Genomic DNA, 14,450 nt, shown 5'->3' on the forward strand with positions numbered 1-14,450 from the left:
TCTACTAGTCAAAGCAATTCTTTGTGATACAGTGGATATATCAGTCTTTTATTTCTGCCGAGGAAGAAAGGCTCCAAGAGTTCAAGGAAAGCCCTTTCCTTTTGTTATGGGGAGTTAGGCAGCAGGGTTACCATCATTCCTTTTGAAATAAAATCTGTTAGAAACAGGAAGATTGCTCCCTTTATCTTGATGTACACATTTTCCATCTCAATTAATATACTCTATAGTTTCAGGTCATAGATTCCTGGCCTATCTGTGTGTTTGTGGGAGAAGGTTGAGGGCAGGGGACGGACGTTTGTATAGCTTATCAGTTGTATTCTTCTAGTCTCAGCATCAGAATTCACTGAAGCATGTTCATCAGGTAAAAAGATGTTGCTTTTTCAGATTATAAAAGGAAGCATGCATCTTTATAAAAAGTATTGCAAGTACAGGGCCCCAAACCCCTTGCCTTAATACAGAAAACCAGACGATGTTTCATGGGGGGACGTTCTACTATGGATCCATTCTTACTGGAAAAGAAACAGAGGTTGATTATTTTTAGACAATTTTTTCTGAAAACACAACCTGTTGAGCAAGAAGATGGTAATGACATTGGAAGATTATCCTCAACGTGCAAGCAAAGCAAAAATAATCAAAAAATCATTAACACAGATGAAAATGCTAGAACAAGCAGTGACCACACAATGCGCATTGGTTGTGTTTCAAACCTTATTTGGGTGGCAAAACAACAAGGAAATGATACGGACCAATGTAAGACTCTCTGTTGACACAGAGGGTAGCAGCATCTGAGGTGAAAGGGCCTGCGCCTGTCTCATTCCTTACTTACGGGACATAATTAGGGCTTCTCAGTTTCCTCAACACTCAAATTTTCTCACCAGCTCTGAACTCAAAGGTTGCTTAGAAACATGGCTGAGGAAAACTTGTTAACAGCAGTTCAGTCACTAGAGCACCTGGATTTCATTCTACCCTCTTTTATTCTTTCGCATTCTGGTACAGTATTGCCTTGCGTATATCAGTATATATTTGTATTTAGTGTGTCATTGAATTTGATAGGGTTTTTCAAATTGAAGGCCTCAGAGCTTACCTAGGATTTGTGACACATTTCACCAAGAAAGTTGGGCTGCAGGTATTTGAAACGTTATTGAGTTTATTTTCATGTTTTAATGTAGAATGAGTTCATAATGTCTGAAATCTATTCCTTTCTATTCATTGATCTCTAGAGATGAAAATAACAGCTAATGCTTTTTGAGTGCTTTCTATGTGTCAAACATTTTGCTAAGTGCTTTGCGTTTCATCATTCAATTTTCACAATTATCTTATGAAGTTGTTACTATCATTATTATCATTTTACAGATGAAGAAACTGAAGCACAGGGTGATGATGAAGAAATGTGTACAAGTCACATCACTAGGAAGTGGAGGGGTGGGGTGCCCAGGACTCAAATACAGACAGTCTGGCTCCAAAGTCTCATACTAGACAACCACGTCACTTCTCATGTTCACTCTATACCTGGGCATTTATTTGTTTCTTGTGTAAACCAGAAAGTATTATCTTCTTGAAGAGAAAATGTCTGCTGCAGTGTGGATACATCAGGACACGGGGCTTGCATTAGGAAACGTGCTCGTAGGTCCATCCTCACTGGGAACTTCTGGTGTGTGCAGGAAGAAGGTTCCAAAGCAAGGGTCTCACCCCTGTTCTGTCAGAGTGGCCTCCAAATATATTAAAAGTCCAAAAATTTCTGTGACCCCTGCCACTCTGACCCGGTCCAGGCCACCATGATCTTTTGTCGGGATTGGTGCAATGGGCCCTGCTTCTACCTGTGTCCCCATCCCCTGTCTATTCTCAGCACAGCAGCTAGATATCACCACCTTCATTCAGCACCTTCCAACAGCTGCCTGTTCCACTCAGGACAAAAGGCAAGGTCCTTCCAAGAACCCGTGTGATCTGTACCCTCCCCATCACTTTTTTATTACTCCCCTCTCTGTCTCCAACCCCAACCCCAGCCCCTACTGGCCTCTGGGCTGCTCCTGCCTCAGGACCTTTGCACCCTGTGATCCTTGTGCTGGAAGTTTTGTGCCCCAAATGTTTCCCCCCACCCAACATTGCATCCCCCTCCCCCACCAGTTCTCCATCCTTCTCCTGCATTATTTTCCCCTTAGTGTTTATAATGACCTGCTATTCCATCGGTTTTACTAATTTCTTAGTGTATTCTCTGTCTCTGAACACTAGAGTGAACATTTTATTTTTTGTCTGCTTTCTTCCCTAGTATAGTTCCAGAACTGAGAATCTAGTGGGTGTTTAACAAATTGACTAAATGAACAAATGAGTGCATTATGGAGTTGTTTTGGAGAATTAAATTAACTAGCATATAGAAATCATTTAGAACAAACAGTGCTTAGTATGAAATTAGTGTTTAATAAATGTCAGGTGTTAATAAAATAATGTAATAGTTATTAAATGAATGATGCATGAAAAGTTATATATTATTACTTCATCATGTAGTGGAAAGAGGGTAATCAACCTATAAGATGTTTTAAGTATTTTAATGTATATTTGCAATGGATGCCAGAGGAGATGTTCAGCATCATCATTTGTGTTCTCCTTTCCAATTGTCTAGAAGGCACACTATAACCTACCCTTCCTGGGCACGTAAGTGGTTGTCAAACTTTGCTGCACTTTAGAATCACCTGGAAATCTTTTAAAAATTTATCCTGGTTCTCAACTCAAGATATTCTGACATAATTGGTCTGGGGCATAACCTGGGCATTAGGATTTTTTATTTCTCCCCAGGTGATTTTAATGTGCAGCAAAGTTTGGGAATCACTGCCTTAAGCTTTTCACACAACTGGCAACAGCAGGAGGAAAAGCCTTCCTCAGTCCCTCTCTGTGCTTAGAATTGAGAGTTGAGCCAACCTCAGCTCTATAACATGCGTGACCATTGGCAAGTCACTTAGCTTCAACAAGCTTTACCTTCCTTATTTATATGTCTGCTGTGGGCGATGGGGAAAACTTGGAACTTAGGGCCAGGCTCCAGAAATGTGTATTCCCCTTTGTCCCTCCCTCTCTTCCTCCCTTTCTCCCTTCCATCCTTCCTTTATCCCCTGCCCTTTCTTCCTTCTTTCCTTCCATTGTTTCATCTGGAGATAAAAGGAGAGAAGTGTTTCCAGATGTAGCTCAAGAACCAAGAATGGCATACTCTGAGATGGCGCTTTCTTACAGAGGAGACAAGAGAACCAGTGTCCACCATGCCTAGGTGGCCCCATTCTCCCCCAGTTGCACCCAGCCATGCATATTTTAGGCCTAGAAGGGATCAATGTCAAGAGGTCAAGTTCCTGCCCAGTGGGGCCCACCGTGGGAGTGTCAGAGGTCCTCCTGCTGTCCTGGATTTCAGCCCTGGCTTCCCCACATCCTCCCAGTGTCTCTGTCCCTCCCTGCCTGGGACCCTATCTGAGGCTCCTGCCCTGGTCACTGGGGTTTACTCTGCACTGGTTTTGCTGGTTCACTCAGGGTCTTGAATTCTGTCTTCTGACTGCCAGGCTTCTTCTCATGATCTGCTGCATACCTGAGGTCTGACCGTCTCTCTTCATCCATCCCAAGCATGTCTACAACCCTCTGAGACTGTTTCTCAGCATATCAGTTATAACTTGACCATTTTTGACAAAGAAATATCCTTTTCTCTATTCAAGTATTAATTAAGAATCTACTATATGCCAGACACTGTTCTCAGTACCTGAGATAAATCATTGAATAAAACTAAGTTCCTTATTCTCACTGTACCTGTAAAAGAAAAAAAATTTTTAAAAATTAAAAAAATTAAGTTTCTTGCCATCACAGAGTGTGCATTCTATCGTGGAGAGCAAAACAATAAAAATAAGTATACAACTGGTCCTTGAGCAACACAAGAGTTTTGGGCACAAACTCCCAATGCACTCAGAAATCTGCATATGACTTGATGCCCCCAAAACATAACTACTAATAGCATAAATAGTTGATTCACACTTATTTTGTATATGTATTCTATACTGTATTGTTATAATAAACTATAGAAAATAATTGGAAAATTATAAGGAAGAGAAAATATTTACTTTTCATGAAGTGGAAGTGAATCATCGTAAAGGTCTTCATTCTTATCATCTTCATGTTTGAGTAGGCTGAGGAGGAGGAGGGAGAAGAGAGGGTGGTCTTGCTGTCTCAGGGGTGGCAGAGGTGGAACAAAATCTGTGCGTAAGCGAACCCACGCAGTTCAGACCTGTGTTGGCCAAGGGTCAACTGTATTGTACAGCATGTTAGCAGGTGATTAGTGCTATGGGGGAAAACATAGAAGTAGAAGAGGATAAAGGGAATGGGGGTGTGGGGAGGGCAGGGTTGCAATTTTAAAATGTATGGCCAGGATAGTCCTCTTTAAGGTGGTCATATGTGAGCTATGTGGATATCTGCAGGATAAGCATTCTGGGTTGGAGGAACAGCCAATGCAAAGGCCTAAAGCAGAAGTGGGCCAACAAGGAGGCCATGACAGAAGCATGACTATGGATCTCCCCACATCCTTTCCACTCTCTACGTAACAGAGAATAGGTTTTGAAACTGGAGAGATGTGATTGCCAGGCCAAGGCCTAATACATTCATTGATGCCTCGTTTCTCTTGTATGTGCTTCTTCCACAGTCACATGACACAAGCAATCCCATTTGATGACCCTCGGTTAGAGAGCTGCCAAATCATCCCTCCAGCTCCTCGGAAGGTGGAGATGAGGAGGGACCCCGTGCTGGGATTTGGCTTTGTGGCAGGGAGTGAAAAGCCGGTGGTTGTTCGCTCGGTAACACCAGGTAAGCACCCAACCCCAGTTCTTGGTCTCCAGGGACCACCTGCCAAACCCTGCCAGAATGACTACTGTTCAGTTTCATAAGGTGTCCGGGCTGTGAAGGCTAGGTGAGTTCTTTTTAACTCCTGGATAGAGTGAGACCACCTGAGAGACAGAAATGACTCCTCAGACTAGGTTTCAAACTGCCAAATCCACCGTATCACTTGACTCAAGAAAATACTGAGCGATCATTTGTAACCATGGAAATGACCCACTTCTTAACATATGAATGCAAAGAATAAGAGGCAGGCACTGTGCTGTATTACAATAAACTCATGAAGAATTCCTTAGTGAAGAAAAGCAGGAAGTAGTTTTTAAGTTACGGTAGGATTTAGTCATCAGGGTGGTTGGATTATTTTTACAAATATGCACTCCCCTCCCTTCCCACTAGGGGAGAATACATTTCCCTACCTCATTGCTGTTGGGCTGTACCAGGTGACTGACTTTGTCCCATAGCATATTAGCAAAGATGACATAAGCAAAGGCTTGAGATGTTCTTGTGCAGTTGAGCTTGTTTCCTGGGCTTCTGCCATGGCCACAGAAGAGAGTTTTCCCCAGGTGGCTCCTACCCCTTCTACCTGAGCCCCAGAATGAACACATGGAGCAGCAAGCCTGCAGCTGGGAGCTAAGTGCAGCCTGTCTGCAGTTTGAAACAAAACCACCCAGCTGAGCCCAGCTGAGCCTGGCCTAAATCAGCCAGTCTGCGATCACCCTGAAGACCCATAAGTATAATAAGAAATGATCATTGAACACTGTACTGAGTTTGGGGGTAGTTTGTTATACATCAAACTTGGACTGATACAGTACTTGTCAAGTTGCTTAAATCCTACAATATGACCAGATAATTAATGTATTAGGACATACAGATGTTCCACTATCAACACAGTTGAATACTATAGACTATGATGCAATCACCTGAAGTGGGCTGCCTTTGCCTTTCCAGAAATGTGCTTTATATTATCTATTTATTATATGTATTCATGTGCTTACTATAATGTACTTGTATTGGATTTATTTTCAGACAAAAGGAAATTCTCTTCCATGCTGTTTCTTTCCAGGATTTTGCAAATCAATAACAGTGTTCAGTAGTAAAGTACTGCACTTAAGAGCGCAGATTCTGGCATCAGACTGCCTGAGTTTGAATCCTGCCTCTGCCCCTTGTTAGACTTAGTAGCTTTCATGTTAACTCTCTTACAACAGCTTGATGTAACTTCTCTATATCCTCTGTATAATGGGGATCATAGTAGTATCTATAATACCTTATAAGACGATGGAGAGGATGCAATAAGTTAGAAGAGTGACAGGCATGTCCTGATCATTTCATAGATGATTATTATTATTAAACTCTAAAATATTTGGTTGGTTGAGTCTGTCAATTAAGGGAGACAAAAGTCAACTGGTATAGATTTTTTTCCCCTGATGTCCCCATCCCCCCCTTTTTAAAAAATTTTATTAAAAAATTTTTTCTGGTATAGATTTTTAAAGTTGATTTAATTTTTCCTTTTTCATTATTTTGACATAATATGCCCCAGAGCAAGCACCACAAATAATTAACCACTTTAGACTTGTGCTGTGTAGAATGTGTCCTTTTCATTCCTATCATTGTCTCACCATGCAACTTCTTACTCTACCAGCTGAGCTTTTTATTTCATTAAATGTAGATCATATTTTAGTTCTCTATGTGGGATTGTTGAGCTTGTCACAATTGAGAATTTTATTCTCAAAATAGATTTGTTGCCTTTTATGATAATAAAATAATACATATGCTTTGTAAAAATTATAAACAATGTAGACAATATAGAGGAGAAAGTAAAAAAAAAATATCACCTGAACTACTACCAGGAGATAGCCACTATTGACATAGACATAGAGAGAATATGTGTAGTAGACAACTCTGTGCATACACAAACACATATATATCATATATCATATAACGTATTATCTATGTGTGTATGTGTGTATACATATATTTTTTCCTAAATGGAATCACATTTGGCATGCTGTTTTATAATATTGGGATTTTTTAACATCTCTAATTATGAGATTCTCCAAAGCATGTGTCCTCCCAGAAGCTGACTGGAGATTCAAGTCTTGTTTTTCATTTTCTTGTACCATTTCACTGTTCTTTCAACCTCTTTCCCTTCTTTGCCCTCAATTCTCCTTAGCTTCAAAGACACTAACACCTACTGTTAGACAATTTTGAGAAGAGTAGAAAAAAAGTGAAGGCAGAGGTCAAAGAGTACTATTTCCAGTTATTTTTATGAGTGAAAATACTGGTCAAATAAACTGTGTCTATCATAAAAATGACTCTACTGAAGTCCCAAGGGATTTCAGTGGTGTGAACAGATTTTCTATACTAGATAATCCAGTCTTCAGAGTAAAAAGCATAAGACAATTCTCTGAAATGTGGCACTGTTTCATATTTTGGAAGGGACTCTGTGTTGCTTCCTCCAGAACTCTTGATTAAAGTTGCTTAATCAAACAAGAATTAATCAAAATATTTTGATCAATTTTTATTTGTTCAAAAAGCATAGGTCAAATGTAAGAATATGTTCTATTAATCTGAGAGTGGTTTTCTTATTAGAATAGTTAACATCCATTCTCCTTACTTTGAAAATTTTGGGATAGTTGACTAGCATTTGGTTTCTAACTATTCGTTTGGCTGAATTTGAGTGATTGCTTGCACATAATTCAATAGTTACAGTAACTTTCCCAAGTGATTTTTCTGAATTCCTTATGTGTGCAAACACTGAATCTCAGTTTCCATGTCTGTGAAATGAATATTTTCTATCGCTAATATGGGGACATGTTAAGGCTTTTCTACTCTTACTCCCCAAAAAGAAGACAAATTTATGCTACAACTTGAGTTAAACAAACACCAACTATCTGGGTGGGTAGAGAACAACTGAATTATTCAGTTCCATGTTCTGGGTGTGAAATATTCATTTCAGTTACTAAATAAAGTAATGGCAATAATATTTAAAAGATAATATTCCAGAAGCACCTGTCACCCAGTGGCAAACCTGCGAAAATAAAGTTAAAATTGTACTACTATATAGTACCACATAAATATGTGGGAGATAATTGCACGTATATAGAGCATAATCCAGGTAATTGATTTTAGATTTTATTTGAATGCAGATATATGCTTCGCACAGTGTATGTGTCAGGACACCTGGCAGAGACCAGGTTTTGAATTATGGGGGCAAGTGCAAAAGACATGTTGGTCATTTTGAACTTGGAAGAGTCCACGCTGAGATTTAGTCCTACCTTCAAGCCAATTCTTTAACCTGTGTGAGCCTCGTTATATGAAAGGATTATAGTTTTCAGTGAGGTTACTAGGCAAAACATTTAGCCCATTGCCTGGTGCATAATAAACTTAACAAATATTAGTTTCCTACTCCCTCCTTGGAAACTGAAAGAAAAAAGCAGCTGTTCACATCTGGGGGCTGGTGAGCCCTCACAGCTGGGTCTGGCTGTCCCTGTGAACATGAACAATCACCAAATATCAACAGCGGACAAGGCCAGTCTGTGACCATGATGCATTGAGACAAAACTAAGACTACTATATAATCATATGTGAGCACAGACACAAATCCAAGCACAGCCCAAACCACAAAAATATTCAAGCAGCTCCCCCTCCCAGCTGATTATGAGTGACTACTGCTGCTTTATCACTCATAGATTGCTCTGTTTCCTTCCTCTCACCTTTCAGGCAGTTATTAAGATGCTCATGATAGAATTACCCCCACTTTCTCTCAGCAGTTAATCCATGGAAAACCCCCACTTCCTTGAACCCACCCCAAAAGCACCTACCACAGGGCCAAGCTTTATAAGAAGCCCTTTCTAACACCATCTTATTGAGATGTCTTATATTTGCCCACAGTATGCTGCCTCCTTACTCATAATGAGTACACAAATGCAACTTTGTTCAAATCTAGCTGTGCCCAGGTGGTTGCAGCCTTGGCTGCAGGATATCGACACAACTCACTGGCTACCCATTGGGAGAAAACCTTCTTCTAGGGGCTCACCACACAAAATATGGTCTGTTAACCAGCAGCATCAGCCACTGGGAGCTTGTGAGAAGTGCATTACCTCACCCTGCACCCCTGCATGGGAACTAGATCCCCAGGTGATTCATATGTGTGATGAGGTGTGGGAAGCACAGCTAGGCTAGTGAGTCTCAACCTTGTCTGTGATGTTTTAGAAAAATGTGGATGCCTGGGTCCCACCCCTAAAGATTCTGATTTAATTGGTCAGGATGCAGCCTGGGCCCATTGTCCAAAGAACACCCAGGTGTGACTGGGTTTTGTTTCTGCTGATAGCTCCATTTGCTCACAATGAATCATGATCGGGAGAGGAGGCTTCTGATGAGTTGCCAATGGTCTTCTCACCTGCATTTCATTCTCTTTTGTCTGCAGGTGGCCCCTCAGAAGGCAAGCTGATCCCGGGAGATCAGATTGTAATGATTAATGATGAGCCGGTCAGCGCTGCGCCCAGGGAGCGGGTCATTGACCTAGTCCGGTAGGTAACTCATTCACTTGTGGCAGCTGCACAGTTCTGACCCCTGTCCAGCAGAGGAAGAGCTTCCTGTGAGCCAATTTAGAGCAGAAACACAAACCTACACATTCACATCATTGAAAATGCTGCTGACATTGACCTCTGATGTAAAAACACATGCTTCATAAACACAAAATGCCTAAATGTTCACTCTGTGTTAACACTGAGGGTGCATATGGTTTAGCTTAAAATTTTTATGACTCCTACATCCAAAGGTTGCATTTCCTTTCATTCCAGAATTACTAACACATTGATTTTCCATAATCAAGGAGTTCAAAATGTAATACCTGAATTCAGTGTAAGTGATGAATAATTTTATGTACATAATCCCATGGATATACCAACATACGGTTCACTGACTTTATCCATATCCCATGGATATACCAACATACGGTTCACTGACTGAGTAATTCATTACTGAATTTTGAGATTATCAATGGAGGCAAAAGAATAATTAGGTCAAGGCTAGGACGGTTAAAACAATGCATTTGGTTTATTGGTTTAGTTGTATTGTACATGTAATTAGTTTGTTATGTTATATTCTTAATGGGGCACCAGAAAATGTATCTTATGTGATGTTAAAAATATTGGTCAAGAATCCCCTTAGAATTCCACTGCAGTTACCCTTCTTCAGTGAATTTAGGGCAAAATGGATCTTTAGAAGTTTTTCATATGAAGCTAGGCCTATCATAGGAATGGATCCACTCATGCTACAGGGATGTTGAGGAATAAGAAGATGTGGCATTTGTCTTCTATGAAATGATCTTTTCAACCAAGATTGAAGCAGAAGCTGAGGCTATCAGAATACTTTAAACTGAGAAGGGGATCTCCTAACATTTGTCTTCACTCATAACAAAAAGTACATCTGTACATTGGGAAAAGCATTAAGTAGAGTATTTCTGGGGTCTTCTGGAAAAAGTTTTTTTCCCAAGCCTAGTTCAGCTTTTGCTTCACAAAGAAGTTCTGGATGGTCAAACATTCTTGGAAGAACTAGAAGAGGGGCAAAAAGGCAGAGAAATAAAAAGAGAGGGGGCTTATTTGTAGGGTGACCACCCATTCCAGTTTTAGCACTTAAAAGGCCCGCATCCTAAGGAAACTCCCTCAGTCCTGGAATGATTAGTCACTGCTATGGTCTGAATGCTGGTGTCCCCTCAAAATCTATATGTTGAAACCTAATACCCAAGATGATAATATTAAGAAGTTGAGCCTTTTGAGTAGTGATTAAGTCATGAGGGCTTACCCTCATGAATGAGATTAGTGCCTTTATAAAAGAGGTTGAAGGCAGCTGCCTTGCCCTTTCTATGATGTGAGGACACAGTGAGAAAGTGCTGTCTATGAGGAGGGGGCACCTTCACCAGACACTGAATCTGCTGGTGTCTTGATCTTGGACTTCCCAGCCTCCAGAGCTGTGAGAAATAAATTTCTATTATTTATAAATTACTGAATGCATTTTGTTATAGCAGTCGAAATGGACTAAGATAGTCACTCTACTTTAGTCTGAGCCTAATATAATGGAGCCTTCCAAGCTGGCTGGAAAAGTCAGACCTGTATTCATGGGGCATCCAAATTTCCAAAGAATAGTCTTAACACTCAGCGGGCACTGAGACTTGTATCACATTCAGCATGCATCAGGAACAAGACCTGGGAACATTTCCGATCTTTCTGTTGACCAGGAATGCAAGAATAGGGAAAGACTCTATATTTTAGAGCCTTTGGGAGGGAGCTGCAATGTTACTATTTGGAATGAAGATGTGTGTGGGTGTCAGCAAGGACATATCTCATGGAGGCAGGTTCTGAATTTTATATCGGCTTGCATCCTGGAGTGCCGTGTTTGGACCTGATGGCAAAAGTCCCATGGACATTTTGTTTTCCCCTAGGCACACACCTCTGTGATCAGTCCTATTGATTTCTGCACCCGGAGGATGATAGGAGAAATAAAATATCTGTGTTTGGGTTTGCTGTGACTGAATTGCCTGCCGCAGGACAGAGACAGAGAAAAAGCTATTTAAAAGTGTGATCATTTCCCAGCAATCCTTCCAGGGGCATTTAGAAAGATTTTTTTTTTCCAAGAATGATTTTTTTTCCTTCTGGTTTAACACATTGTAGAAGAAAATGACATCTCTGTAAACAAAGTGCTCTCTACAGAACTTTATATGTAACGGAATAAATGAACCAGTTAAAAGAGGGAGTGGCAAACAATAGCTTGAAGTCCGAATCCAGCCTGCCACATGTTTTTACAAAACATGTCAACTAAGAAAGGTTTTTTACCATTTTTAAAGGGTTGAAAAAATAAAAGAATAACATTTTGTGACACATGAAAAATCATATGAAATTCAAATTTCAGTATCCATAAATATTTATTCAAGTATAGCCATGTCCATTCGTTTGCATATTATCTATGTCTGCTTTTCTGCTATAACAGCAGAGTTGAGTAGTTGCAACAAAAACTGTCTAGCTCACAAAGTCAGAAACTCTGACTGGCCCATTAAGACAACACTTAATGACCATAACCACTGTTTTAAGAGATATCTAGGTAACCAATTACATTTTGTTAAACCATATTTAGACTAAAATCCTATATAACACACATAGAGAATTTTCTCAAAATGAAGTTGTAATCCCTGCATTATTCCCACATGCTTGATAAAAAGATTGTGGTGTTTTAAACGGATTGAAAGCTTTTCACTCTCATTAAACCAAAATTTTGAAATAATGTATTTCTCACTAATGAAAATGATTATGCATTAGAAAATCTTCCTATGCCTTCCCATAAGTTTAGTCGTCTATCTGCCATAATGTGTACTAACCTAAAAATTTAGCTCTTGGAAAATAATCCCCTTTTTACTGGTCCTCAGCTGATATGTGTTTTAATGTCTATATCTTACAAAAGATAAATTCCCTTCCTGTATAATAAAAAATATCCCATTTTCTTAGTCACTGAGAACATTTGGAAAAATACTCATCATTTTAATAACATTATAAAATCCTCTCTTTAAAAATTGGCATCCATTTGCTTGCCTTAGTGGTTTAGTCTTGTTTTGTTCTTTTTCCCCTCATTGCAGCATTTGCTCATGGATCATTTTTTTGTTTCCAGACACATTTGTGTTTCTTTGTGGGTTATTTTCCTTATCATTTGGTTACTCTATTATAGAAATTTATTTTTTTTCTTGAGAAAATGAAAGAGTTTCTTAGAGACCAATTTACTGCTATAGTAACCACATTTTGTTTTTTTCATGTAGTCTCAAAAAGCTATAATTGCCATACTGAAATTAGATGAGTTCTGTTCATTTCATAGTTTTCTAAGTTGTTAACTCTAACTCATGCTTTATAATGTATGAGAACTAAAATCTTTGAAGAATCCATGCCCTTTGCAAAATTACCATATCTTTCTTCTTTAAAAATATCCAAGGATAATTTTCTTTGGCTTTTCATAATTAGACGAATTAACTTAAAGCAGCCTCCAAAGTTTTATTTTTAAAAAGTAGGGAGTATTATTGCTCATAGAAACATTATGAATCTTGCCCGAGCCACCCAAGGCTAGCCAACGCAGTTAAATTCATTTGACTTTAACAAACAATCATTAAGCATTAACAAGCATCATGTAAGCCACTGGGCATGTATAGATACATAGGCACAATTCCTGCCCTCAAGGAGGAGACATCTAATCAATTGCACTATATTTATGACTGGGCAAGGCTGTTGGAGAGGATAGTGTTTGATATGAATGTTTGAAGATGGACAGGTATATTGAGAGATGTTAGTGATGGTGGTAAAAAGTAGCCATCAACGCTGAATGGAAGGGCAGGTTGATGCATCAGGGGAGGGTGGTAAAATAGATCTTTCTTTTGTCCTTGTCAACCTCAGGCCTTCCTGATGGAAGAAATGGAGAAAAAGCTTTCCAACCTGCAGATACGGAAAAATCTGTTGCCTAGGTGGCTATCCTGAAACACAACCTCAAAATTTGGTCCACAAGGCACCAACATAAATCCACTGTCTCCTGTTAGAATGGGTGCATCAGCCTTTTGCATTAGAGATCCATTTGAGAATATGATAAATGCCATGGACTTCTTCCTTTACTCAGAAAAATTCACATGTATACAAAATTCTGCATGTAATAGAATATTTCTTGATTTCCCCTAAAGCCAATCCCAGTTTTAAAGCCCTCGCAGCAGACTGTGAAAATGTTGTCTCCCTTCCTCCCGCTTCCTCAGTACCAGAAGCTGACATTGAAGAGCCAATCACATAAACAACTCAGTCTTATCCTTTTCCATCACAGCAGTGAAAGTAAAGAGTTGTCCATCCCATAATCAGAAGGTACAAAGATTGAACTGGAGACTAATACCCTCTTCTCCCACCCTCTGTAATAAGGCAGCTATCTATCCCTCCATCTGCTTTCTCCCATTACCTAAGTTGATTATTCCTGTTGATCTAATTGATGAACAGTGTTATAGCTATGGCCATTTATCAAGAGAAAGTTGCTCACATGTATCAGACATGTCACTCCTTCTATACTAATATCCTGGGATTGGAGAGCTTTCCTGTGGAGCAGTAGGATTCTTCCAATAAGAAAGTAACTGTAATAAGAGATAAGAATAAATGATAGGGGAGCGACATCAGTAAGGTGGCTAAATAAGAGGTTCCCTGCTGGTATCCCCCACAGCAACTATAATTTTGCAGCCATCCATGAACTAAAGTGCCTTTGTGGGAGCTTTTGGATCCAGATAGGAAGCTGCAAAACCCTGATGGAGCCCAACATTGAGGAAGGCCATTTTGAGAAGGCAGACCCACCCAGGCCAAGTGGCAGGCTCACTGTGGTCCCAGCTACAGACCCAGAAACAGCCACATCTCCCTTTGGACAGTACTGTTTGGCGTTGATCCTACCACCAGCACCGTCTGTCAAGAGAACCAGAAGGAATCACACCTACCTATGTGTTTGGTAACAGATCTGCCAAACTTGGTCACAGCTGTGGTCCCTGAAGTGGCCTGTAACCTAGCTCAGCCTCTCTCAGCCATGGTCTAGGAGCAGTCCTGCCT

The 14,450-nt window shown here is 40.0% G+C and overlaps 1 protein-coding gene across 2 annotated transcripts in view; it reads left to right on the top strand.

Annotated features, from left to right (window-relative positions):
- FRMPD4 (FERM and PDZ domain containing 4) overlaps positions 1 to 14,450 on the top strand; it is a 561,802-nt gene that overhangs the window by 462,614 nt on the left and 84,738 nt on the right. For both annotated transcript variants that reach the window (XM_012657567.1, XM_012657568.1), the window contains 2 exons: positions 4,661 to 4,821; positions 9,278 to 9,380. In XM_012657567.1, the coding sequence (XP_012513021.1) occupies positions 4,661 to 4,821; positions 9,278 to 9,380 (264 nt within the window). The remainder of the gene's footprint in view (positions 1 to 4,660; positions 4,822 to 9,277; positions 9,381 to 14,450) is intronic.

This window comes from Propithecus coquereli, unplaced genomic scaffold (assembly GCF_000956105.1).
Source record: "Propithecus coquereli isolate 6110/MARCELLA unplaced genomic scaffold, Pcoq_1.0 Scaffold548, whole genome shotgun sequence".
Classification (NCBI taxonomy): domain Eukaryota; kingdom Metazoa; phylum Chordata; class Mammalia; order Primates; family Indriidae; genus Propithecus; species Propithecus coquereli.